The 12634-nt window shown below is 33.3% G+C and overlaps 1 protein-coding gene across 1 annotated transcript; it reads right to left on the reverse strand.

Annotated features, from left to right (window-relative positions):
• Nucleotides 1-285: 285 nt before the first annotated feature.
• On the reverse strand, nucleotides 286-3491 carry LOC106119634 (uncharacterized). Its single transcript, XM_013314689.1, has 2 exons — nucleotides 3366-3491; nucleotides 286-1404 (listed from the first exon to the last, which is right to left on the reverse strand). Exons 1-2 carry the CDS (start codon nucleotides 3411-3413, stop codon nucleotides 415-417), a joined length of 1038 nt encoding a protein of 345 aa, XP_013170143.1. The 5' UTR covers nucleotides 3414-3491; the 3' UTR covers nucleotides 286-414.
• Nucleotides 3492-12634: the final 9143 nt, after the last annotated feature.

Raw genomic sequence — 12634 nt, forward strand, 5'->3', positions numbered from 1 at the left:
AGCTGAGTTATGCAAATATTTAGAACTAGATTAGAATCTCAAGAGGCAACATTAAACTTTAACAAAAGAAAAACAAAAGCAATTCAAAAGAAAACAACAACACCAAAGCTTAGAGCATACGTCTACAGTTTTATAGAGAAAATTTATAAAGTTACGACACATAATAATTCCTATAAACCTAAATGAGACAATGTAAATTAATGAAAACAAAAATCTATCCAAAAATTTGATAGTTATGTCACATTTAAAAAAAAAGTTTATTAATAAAAATGAATCTGGCAATAACAAAAATACGTCAAATTAAATGCTGGAGTTTTCCAGCTTGAAATACATCAAAAAATATTCAAACATATTCACTTTAAACATTTCGATCGTATCCCTACTTATATTTATAGTTAACTTAGGTTGCCAACTTTAGCTGGTGCTATCAGACTTGCCAGACTCGCTTTCCTCCGTAATGGTGATCATTGGTGGAGGATTATCGTAACCAAAACCTTCCTGTGACACCTCATTTTGTAATTTCTCAAACTTCGGAGATCCAGCCAACATCACTTCTTTCACCGATTCATAAACATCAGCTCGAATCGTGGGTAGAGAACCTCTTATACTCTTATGAACATCTTTCAAAGGTAAATCCTCTGTTTTCTTCTCCATAACTTCACCTGATGACGAAGGCTTATTATTTAAATTAAAAGGAATATAATCAGATTTATCTTTCTTCTCTGTACTTTTATTCTTTTCATATATCTGTATAGCTACACCATTTTCCATTTTTCTTTCTTTTAGATCATGTATATGTTGCAAGCTGTACTCTCTAGCTTGTACATCAGATAAGAGAGGTCCATCAGTAGAGCCTTCGATGCAGTAACCAGGTCCTTGCAAAGCTTCACTACCAATTATTGAATCTTGTTTAAAGATAGCTGCGGTGACGACTGGTTTATCTGGATCAGTCGGTGTCTTACCTATTAGTGGTTCTTGAGAATTATCATGAGTAATACCATCGGTATCATCTTTAGATATATCATAACCAGTATAAACTGGATATCCAAATGGTCCCTGTTCATATCCCATCTGACTACTATAAGAGTAGCTCACGTTATGAGATCCTATGGAAGACATACTAAGATCAGAGATTGAAAGACCAGTACTTGATAACGCTAATGCCTGTCTTTCGAATTTTCCACTACTTCTTTCACTGTCTTCTTCGATAATTCTTCTTTCTAATTCTTCTGGGATGCGATGTATTAGCGCTTGGTTGGTAGATATTTGAGGGTCATGAGGTGGTGAGTTCTGGATCGACTTGCATGGTCGATACGCCGCAGACTGCTGCACTTCGACCACGAAAATACCATCGTTGTCTGGTGAATACTTCATTTTCGTTTCACGACCGTTCTTCGTTATATCCTGTAAAGTAAAATAAATTATTTTAATGATACTATGCAACAAGTGAATAACTCGTATTTATTTCCAAATCTCTGTTCGCACGATAAGAAATAACTCGGTAAAATTAAATGATATGTTTGCCGCGAATATAACATTAGGTAATGTTATTGTGCCGACGAAAAGCAAAGGTGCGAATAAGTCACAAAACAGTTGAGCACATTCAACGTAAAATAAAAAGTAATTCGCATTATAAAGGTGCAAAACAATGACACAAGCGAGAACGTGTTCTCAGGCAAACTAGAATTTGCACAAAGATATCATTGAAGTGTTTCTTAGAATAGGAAGTGAGCATACCAGGAGATCATTGACCCACCGAAACCCGCGCTGCAGCAAATGGCGAACAATAAACTACAAATGCTGACACGACCACGCAGGTTTTACGACAGAGCAACGTATGAAAGTGGTTGAAACAAATATGTGCCTGTTTCGGCTGTATCGTATTTAAGCCCAGTTAACCATTTTGCTAACAGACCTGAACAAATATCTAACTAATTTTATAAATGCATGGATGGATGGATGAATGTATCTTCGTTATAAGGAATCAACAAAACAGCTCTTCGGATCTCGATGAAATTTGACATATGTAGATATAGAACATAGTCTCAAAGAACACAAAGACTACTAATATTTTTTTTATTAATTCCGTGCGGACGGAAACGCGGGAAATAGCTAGTAATATAAGATGCAAGTACTATATTATCTCAAGAGTAACAAAATCCTATCTTAACTCAATGTATATCTCTATATTGCTCTACGATTACTTCAAATGAATATAACATTTTATGAAATAAATATTTTCATATCCGAAGTCTTTAAACCCTTAAGTAATTTAATATCCGAACAAATACCAAGGCTCTTAATGATAAACTAGTTATAAATTATTTTAATTAAAACTTAAGCGCTCTACTGAGCTAGATAAATAACTTTAGATCTCATTAAGGCATGTTACTCAAAGTTTTACCGTTCAACGACCAGTATAGTTTAATATACTATTATGAACCTTATCAACTTATAAGAGTTTTTAATCATAGCAATTATTCTCAATTTTTCCTTGAAATATAAATACTCGTAAGATTCTCTGAAATTTTATGTTTATTTTCCTCAAGTAAAAGTCATGTAAGATATTTTAAATAGTCTTGTTATTTTTCACTGCATAAATATTTGCACCAACTTGATAAGTCCCTATCAGAAAATGTCATTGAAAGACATGCGATTTCAAACTTACCTTAAATTATTATATTAAATACTAGCTTCATAATATAACGAGTGGATTTTGATACGCCAATAAGGAATACTTAAGATGAACAAAATATTATCTGTACCAAAAAAAAAACTTGATTAAAAAAAATATTTCGAAAATGAAATGGAATCTGAAACTTATTCAGCTCTTGTCTGGAATTTTAATTACCAAAGTAAAAGAATCAGTCAAAAATACATTTAAAAAATTAATAAAGTTAACATCTTAATTAAAAAAAAATAATATCGGTGTTAAAAATATATAATGACCTCTAAAGAGATCTCAGCTTGCTATTCAAGTGGCACAGTCTACCCACTTTAGGGGTCAGTTAGACCATAGTCAACCACGCTGGTCCAGAACGGGTTGACTTCACACATATACCTACCAATCTTTGACTTTCTGCGACGATATGTGTGGGTTGCATCACGATGTTTCCCTTCTCCGTACGAACGATGGATTACAAATTCGAAATTAGTAACAATTTTTAGGGTTCCGTACCTCGTAGCAAAAAAACGGAACCCTTATAGGATCACTTTGTTGTCCGTCCGTCTGTTAAGACCCTTTTTTTACCAATATAAAAACAATATTTGTACAATGTAACATTTCGACAATATTCTTCAGATTTAACACTATAATAGTAATAATATTGTGAAAAAATAAATTCTTCCGCTGGATAAATACGTACATTCCTTTCTTCTGTCTCAACGATGAGATGATTGTTCTTGAGTGTCATAGTAAAGATAGAGCCATTAGCTGGCTGTGATTCTCCTTCCTCCAATCCGTCTACCTCAGCGCCATCTTCACTTGATTTTCGCTGAAATAATACAAATATCGATTAATTTACCACTGACTGTATGCGAAGATAGATACATCTTAAGGTGCGTTTCCACTGTAGAAGTAATTTTATAAAAAAATATCGTTGTGTATCTCATTTTTTAAAAAAGAGATTCAGCAATAGAATAGAGTTTTATTGTTTATTTTAAAAACATTATTTTTCAGTGAATACGATAGTTGTTTAAATACATTTCAACTAAAAAGGTTTGATTTCCATTAATTCGACAATTTTACGACTCTGACACTAAACATGTTCACATTAAGTTTTTATCAGCATCTTAAATCTTGTCCGCGTGTAATATTACACTTTGTACAAAGGTTACGTTTTGCAATCATTTTCCAGAAGATTACATCACTCTAAGAATAAAACTTTGTAGTTTTTAATTTAAAATTATATTGAAATTTAATGCTGGTATTATATATGTAAATCTAATCCTATCTGTGTGCAACCAAACAAAATATTATAAGTACATGTCATCATCAGCTCACTATACGTCTACCCTAAGTTAAGGGTGATTAGGCCATAGTCAACCACGCTGGCCAAGTGCGGGTTGGTTGACTTCACACATATCATTGAATTTCTTCTCAGATTTGTGCAGGTTCCTTTACCGTAACAACGTCGGATCGGATAAATGTACATATGTAAATCGGAAATAGAAAAACACTTTGGTAGATGGCGGGATTCAAACCCAAGACCTGCAGATTGCAAGTCAAGTGATTGACCCCTGAGCCACCGTCGCTCTCAGGTACATATTTTACAATTAAAAAAAATATGAACTAAAGCTAAAAGTAAATTAGTTTTTCTTAGAAATCCTCGTAAAGTGATACGCATAAATATAAGAATAACATTATGCTCAATACAGTCGGTAAAAAATAATAAAACAATGTTATGATACTTGAATCTGGAAGGTGAAAGACGATAATTCTGCAACGTGTTTACGAAACCTAAAATATCCTGCGCAATTGATCTCATCTCGTGAAAACGATGTGATAAACCAGTACAAAACCGTCTTTAGAAGCGTCAATCTAAACAATGTTTTACGTATCCATAAAGATTACTCTCATCGCTCGAGCTTGTGATGACTAACGCAGCACACAAAGAGACATGGGTTCTATTCGCCGCGTCGCCTTTCGGAGGTCGCTAATGATTCGCGTATTGACGAATCGTTCACCTCCGCCCACGTACAGACGCAAGGTAAAGGCTCACGCGACTATCGATCTTTGGAACATCATTAGATTTGAGTCTGTCCATTCTTTTTTTATTCTATTGTTAAATAAATGCCTTCATAAGAGCAAGAAAGTTATAGAGGACTAAAATTTATATTAAAACACTAGTTGTTGCCCACGACTCAGTCCTAAAAACTAATAATTAATAGCCTATGTCTTCTTCCAGGCTATGTTCTGAATCTATGCCAAATTTTAACGAGATCCATGCAGCCGATCTGGAGATACCTTCTAACAAACATCCATCCATCCATTAGTAAGATGTCATCTCAGGACGATGCTTCTTTTTTTCGTATTTGTCGAATTGTTTCCCAATTTCAAGTAAATATCTGTTCACATATTCATTTCAGTGTTAAGTATATTTGTTCGCTTTAATCTTACAACTTAGTTCAGTTATTAAAACCAGACAATGCTGGTCCCTAAAGCTATGTCTAATCCCTTTGCTTACAACAAAATGAATACGTTAGAGAGAGGCATGGTAGGTCTTGATTGAACGGTTTTGTCGTTTCTCATCATAAGAATTCAATGCATTTTTAAAGAACGTGTTTTAAATAATTCATTGTCAAATGAATATAACACTTATGTGAAGACGTTAAAGTATTTATTGGATTAAATAGTTTGACAGATTTTTAATGCAAGTTAAGTTGCAAAAAGTTCGTTAAAAAAACTGAGGTATTTCGATTTTTGATAGCTAACGCACCGCGTCCAGGTGTAGACGCCCTGACGGACCGAATAATGAGTTATTTTAATACTACATTCTTCAAGAGTTTATCTTTAAATGATAATGAATATTTCGTGAAGTAAAACACTTCACATAATAAAAAAATCTTAAGTGATGTAAAAAATAAACTAAAATATGAAAAATGACTTAAAAAATACATTTACAACAAATTACGGAGACTGAAAAAAAAGTTTTGCTGCAATTTTTTTCTATAATAGTAAAATATTTCTATGTTTCCAATTAGTAATATATTTAGTTACTAAGAATGTAATCGTTATATATTTCAAAGAACTTATTTTTACTAAGATTAAAAAAGATAAGATTAAGAAAGAATACCTATTGATAAAAATAGCATTGTTGTATATTTATAAAATTCCTCGTAAAATATTTAAGATACAAAAAAGTAATAACAGTCCATCAATAATGTATCACTATATAAACATGTTTCCTAATTAGCACTTGTTATATACATACATGTAATATATAAGTCACCTTGGAATACCTAGATGGCAGTTATATCTAAGCGGGGATGAGGTCGATGGCCGGTCGTCGGCCGCAGATTTCGGCCAAGTTTTTTTGCAGGCGCGCAGCCTCTTGCAATCGAGTTGCACTTTTTAGATGCACCTACTCTTGCTTTACCACTATCTAACAACCGAACAACTAAAGGAATGGAGTGGCTTCATTTAATTTAATAATCGTCACAATCAAGAGTAGTTTATTTTACATCTTTTAAAATGTGTTCATTGGTACTGTTTACAAAATGCGAAATGTGTAACTTGATAAGTCTAAGTATAATTATATTTTATTGAATACAATGTCCTATTAAAAAGTTTTAACAAAATTACTACGATTTGGTTATCTTTGTTGCGCAAAGACAAGCTTAATATAACCTTATTTTATCTTTTATTTATGTATGTCAGCCATTGGAAGATGTTTCTTGTATTCGAAGAGTATCTAGCATCCTCAAATTTGAACAATCTATAACGTTAAAATTTTCTTTATTATGAAAATCATTGAATTGTTCTAGCATACTTTCATCTCCATAGCATTTCTGTTCACGCATGCATGCGTCGTCGAAGCCAGTTTGACTAGATTTTTGGCAACGGCCGAGTGGGCTACACCCCTGCCCCGCACCGCGCGTCCCGTGTCCCGCGACTGCATCAGCTTTATGTATTTTAAACGTCTTAGAGAATATGTTTCGAAAGAACATTTTATAAGACATAGCTTCATTTGGTGTATGGTTTTTTATATAGAAAATATTACATTAATTAAGGTTTTTTTGATAATAATGAACACATAAACATGTTATAAACAACATGGCTGGAAATCGTCGTAGAATTAAATTTGACATCACATAAACGATTCATGAATAAATTCATCACGTTCTACCAATTGAATAACAACAAAGTGATCATATAATATGTTCCGTATTTTTCCTATGAGGTACGGAACCCTAAAAAACAAAATGATTACTTCAATGACTTATTAAATTGCTTCATTACCTTAAAGAATTATTTCATTGATTTAATTTTATTATTATCGTCGATCTTCAACATTGTTAATGGAATGTTTTGTATTCGTAACAGTTTATTTAAAAAAATGAAGATAAAAACGAAATTGTCTTTATAAATATAACGTATACATTTCCGATGTATACTGTCTTATCAATAACGAATTGTAACGTATCCGTATATTTGTATTTTCAAACAGAACTTTCTAAAATATTTGTGTAACATGAAGGAGAAAGTTTGCTACTGGCCGTGATATGTCATACAAGAAATTATTGCTTATAGTATTGACTTATCGATTTATTAACACATTCAAAATCTTATTATAATTTTCTTTTAATAAAATTATTGTCAATCCTTATTTCTTTTAACAAATATTGTAGCAAATTTTAATTAGTATCACCTAGTCCTCTTTCCCTTCCCACCCTTTTCTTATAAGAAAAGGATGGGAAGTGGAAGTGGACTTTCCGGATGAAAGGATGCATGGGAAGGGAAAATATTTTCTCTCTGTGCATTCTTTCCTCCGGTGATTAAAGGTAGGCAACGCATATGCAATTGCATATGTCTATGGGCGACGGTCACTTCGCTATTTCAGCGATTACAGGTGGCCGCTCGCTCGTTTGCCACCTTATGATATAAAAAAAAACCTACTAGTAATATATCATTTTTATATAATTAAATTTATGTCACTGGCTGTCGCCCGCGCGGTATTAAAAAAAAACTAAATTAGTAGCTTATGTGTTCATCCAGACTGTATTCTACATCTATGGCAAATTTTAACGAGATCCATGATGCCGTGTTGGAGATACCTTGTAACAAACACCCATCCTTCCACACTTCGAAACATTCGCATTTATAATATAAGTAAGAAGTAGAATATGAGTATCTATATGTATTTCTATATATGACATATAGGTATATAAAATGAAATTCCGAAAACAACTCTCTATTTGGACACACGACGCCTATCGGTGTGAACTAAAAACTTAAACTTGAATGTTCTTAAAATAACTTATCTTGCTTAATTAAAAGAAACACTTGTAACTGACAGTATGGAATTGACTTTAATTGATATTAAATAAAATATTCGAGTCCAAAAAAGTATTTATATCATACAAATATTCCAACCTTCGTCTCTTATGAAAACCTCTTAAACATAATTTGGGAAGCCTAAACATAACAATACGTCATCTTTTCCCCGTCGGACTAATTTGGTCCATAACTAAATTACACTTAAGATCTCGTTCAAGTAATGGAGCTCTCCGGGGACCCGAGACCCGAGGCCCCGGGGACCCGGGACTAAGATTGTGACAGATTAAAGCATAATTCTTTAGCTCGCGTTAACTTTGCGAAAACGGTAAATAACGCGCTAACGTCGAAGCCTCGGGGGCCGTGTCAGTACAGTCGCCATAAAAGTGAACTTGATCATTTTAAATATAAATAGCTGACGCCCACCTCTTCATCTTCGTGAAGGATTTTTAAAAATAGTGATACAATTTCTATTAAAAAGTGTTTTTGTCATTTTCAAGTAATTTTTCTGACCCATACCAACATAATAACAGCAAAATGCATTAAAATCAAAAGTCGAAATATCAGCAGTTTTAGCTTTGCGTCGATACTTATATCAGAGAAAAAAGAGACTAAAATTGTTTGCTTTAGGCATTACAGTATGAAAGACTCCGTTAATATTATTCATTTAGCAAAAACCGTATCTGCAGACCGTACTTAGCCTTTAGGGATTATCGGGTACCTTTGTCGAAGTGACCCGATGGAATCCGGAAGATAGAAGTCAGAATTTTTATTCATTGAATACAGTCAGTTTTATTTATTTTAACGACTTATATATGAAAACATAACAATAAATAGTAAATACAAACGCAGAACCTAAGAGCAAACTGGAGGCGCACTGTGGACGACCTCTGCCCCACTACAGAGACATAGGACTTTAAGTCAAGTAAGTCATAAAAAAAGGTGTGTGCCTATTAATAAAATGACTTATACTCTACGATAAATTAGTGCCCACTATGGGAATAAATGGATGTTTTAACTTGGAATTCCTTCTCAGATATATGCATGTTGCATCACGATGTTTTTCTTTACTGTAAGAAGCCGCTTTCACCATATAGTCAGCTAATGTTAATGGACCACTTTCAGATGTGGCTGATTTTTCCTTGTTTTGTACAGAGTAATGAGTCACATGTGTGAATTACAATGTGGGCAGAATGTATAAAACATGAACGTCTTTGTTCGCACAAGAGATGTCACAAAATAATATGAAATTGAATAATGTTTTCTCGTTATTTCTAGCTACACGAGTTTTGTTTCTACATGTAATCAATTTACTTCGTTATGATAAAGTAAAGAAAGGGCTTTTACTGTGAACTTAATTCAAGACATCACTTTTGTATATAAATTTCGTATAAAATGTATTAATCATTAAATAAATTCTCACACACAAACACTTACTCTTATACAAACACACACGTAGTGCATAGGTTTGTACCTATTTAAGACCTAGATTAAGGGAGAGCACTACCTAATGAAACACAAGTCCCCATCTACAACAGGAGACAAACTCCTAAGGAATCGTATAGTTTTATTTAATCATTTAAAATTTACTTCCAAAAGAAAGTTAACAATTAATTGTTGTACACGTTAACTTTATAAGTAGCTTTATTTTTATTTATTATAATTTCCACGTAATCGACAATTCCAATGTTTCAGAATAACAAGCATTTCTCAAGCGGCAAGGGTCAAGCCAACGAAGTACAAGTTCTATATTTGTTCTCGGAAACGTTCAGCCGAGTTGGGCTTTCTCTCGTTAATGTCAGGAATCGAACTGCGACCCGCTCTAAACGATATTTATAATACACGACGTACTGCCGGTGTTTTTCATACATTTTTGTTTGATGATGATGATTAATATAGGTGTATAAAATTAATTTTATATAACTAGCTGTCGCCCGCGAATCCGTCAGCGAAGAATTAAATAAAACTTAATTAGTAGTCTATGTGTTATTCCAGACTATGTTCTACATCTATGCCAAATTTCAGCGAGATTCATTTAACCGTACTGGAGATATCTTCTAACATCCATGCATCTATACATTAAAAAATTCGTATTTATAATAATAGTGTGAAAAGGCTTACAAACAAGCTCAGATATTAGATCGTGACATAAACCGTTACGATTCTGTTTTCTTACGAAGAAGAAAAAGGTTTTAGGTTTTTTCTTTGATACGTTTAAGAATAAATTTTCAGTAAAATCAAACTGTGGAAAGTACAAATGACAAGTACACACAACACGACTCCCAATGCATTTGCATAACAAACAATAACGTACATATATACTACATAATAACAATAAATAGCGATTCCGAGAACATTTTTACATAGGCGCTTTCCAAACCTGAATTACCGTTAGCTCTCGAACAAACGCGAAGTAACAAAGATGCTGCGAAACAACAAACAGATTTACCGTCACATAGCAAAAAAACAAACCCTTAACAAGATACAAATAAGGTTACTTTTCGCATATTTCTTTGTTTAGTGATTGAATATTAGTTTTGGTATTGCATTCGGGTTGCGGTCTGAACAACGCAAGACAATACAGCAAATGGGTTTCGAAACATAAGACTGCCGTCTCTGTGGTGTATGGAATTCAGGTACAATGAAACACATAAATAACTGACGTCCCATTTTTGGCACCACGTATTTTTTAAGTAATATTCTACAGATCGTTAGGAGGCTCAAGATAAATTTAAAAAAAATGGTTGCTTATTTATTCAGGCTGGTTTATTCTAAAGTCTGAATGAAATGTCTGAAATTAAATATTTCCTAATTTCTTTTTCTTGGTATAAGGATAAAGGAATTATAGAAATACCAATATTATAAACGCGAATGGTTTAATAGATAGATGGATATTTGTTAATAGATATTTCCAGAACAGCTGCATCGATCTAACTCAAATTGGACATAGATGTAGAACATGTGGGCTACCAAATGTTTCTTTATTCCGCGCTGACAGTGTCGCGGCCGACAGCTAGTATAGAATAATGAGAAATTTAAATAATTTTATTTGCGTATCTTTCATATGCATTGAATGATTTGACTTGAAAATGAATAAGAATTAACCTTTTAAAGTCAAAACACATTTGGCTTCGCAAGGATCGAGCGTTGCACAATAACACTCGATCAAAAACCGACGACGTCGATATCGCAAAATGGCCGACACATAATGAATTTGCTTGTATAGTACAACAAACTTATTTCGCCCGGTGAAACAGGCGTCTTTATCCGAATTAGTTTTGTGAGAAAATATCTAAAACATTATGCATAGAAAAAGACACAAAATACATGACAATTCTTCGACAAGGAATTTATGGTACTTTTTATACTAAGAGGGGACGCTTATGAGCTATTTTATATTATTTTCTCTTAAGACCTGCGGGTCAGTAAAGTTTGTAGCACTGTACATAATTATCATTACGTTTTGGAATCTTTGCGAGTGTTATTGAAGTTTTTTATTATCATTTCATTAATTATGTTTTTTGTTACAAAAGTAAATTCTCACATCTGTTAATCTGTTACTAGTTCAATAACTATCTCTCTAATGTTACAGATGCAAATGTATGGATAAATGGATGGATGTTTGTTAAATGGTATCTCCAGAACGGCTCAACTGATCTTGATGAAATTTGGCATAGATATGATTATGATGGGCAAAATCGCAGGCAGAAGACGAGTTGGAAGAAGGAAAAAGTCGTGGCTAAGAAACATCCAAATAAGATTGGACCAATATTGCTAGCGTTGAACAACTTTTTCGCTTGGCACAGGACAGGAAAGGGTACGCTGAACTGACGGCCCACCTCCAGTAATGGAGAGGCATTAGAAGAAGAAGAAGAAGGCATAGATATGGAAAATAATCCATAACACTTTTATACACATAAGGAAGAACATTTCTTTAAATTCCGATGGGACGGAGTCGCGGACAACAGTTGGTATGTCAATAAAAGTACGTAGAACTTTCATCGTAGCATCATTTTCTTTTAATAAGTTAACAATTATATTAGTAGAAGCAATCAACTGAAACTGATAACAAATTGTACAAAATATACGTTCCCGTGTCGTTTCACCGAAAAAAATATTTAAATTTCAATGATTTCAAGACGTTTTCATTTGAGCATCTTATGGAAATTTCCATAGAAAAACTCGCCTCTGCTGCGTTGTCCAATACTAGTCCGCCTCCGCTTTGCTCAGAAAGACAATATGTAAAAGATATTATCGATAAATTAGGTGCGCAACTAAGTTCTCCTGTTTATCAGTAGATGGCTCTAGCAGTAAGAGCTGGTCGATTTTGTCATATAATAATACTCATTAGGTTACTTAGAACCTAGATCTTAATCTAACGAACAAATGTGTTACTTGAACAGAAAAGCATACTTCCTAAAGTTTATGAAACTGCTGAATCTTATTAATTAAATAGGAATTATTATAAAAAATAATTATTATCGATATAAGTAAGCTATAATTATTTGACAGCTGTTGATAAATTTTAAGTAACAAACGTCCGATGAAACGAAACTTAAATCATTAAAAAAAAGATTCAACAATATTCGGACATGCATCCTTACAACGAAATGGCCGCAAAAAGTCCGTCCAAGCCCG

Source organism: Papilio xuthus, unplaced genomic scaffold (assembly GCF_000836235.2).
Source record: "Papilio xuthus unplaced genomic scaffold, Pxut_1.1 DF827135.1, whole genome shotgun sequence".
NCBI classification, from domain to species: domain Eukaryota; kingdom Metazoa; phylum Arthropoda; class Insecta; order Lepidoptera; family Papilionidae; genus Papilio; species Papilio xuthus.

What these genes read in the sequence shown, in the direction of transcription:
- LOC106119634 (XM_013314689.1), bottom strand. Translation starts at nt 3,413, where the DNA reads ATGACACTCAAGAACAATCATCTCATCGTTGAGACAGAAGAAAGGAAT. An exon ending in TTGAGACAGAAGAAAGGAAT is followed by an intron (nt 1,405 to 3,365) that starts GTACGTATTTAT and finishes TTTACTTTACAG; the next exon opens with GATATAACGAAGAACGGTCG.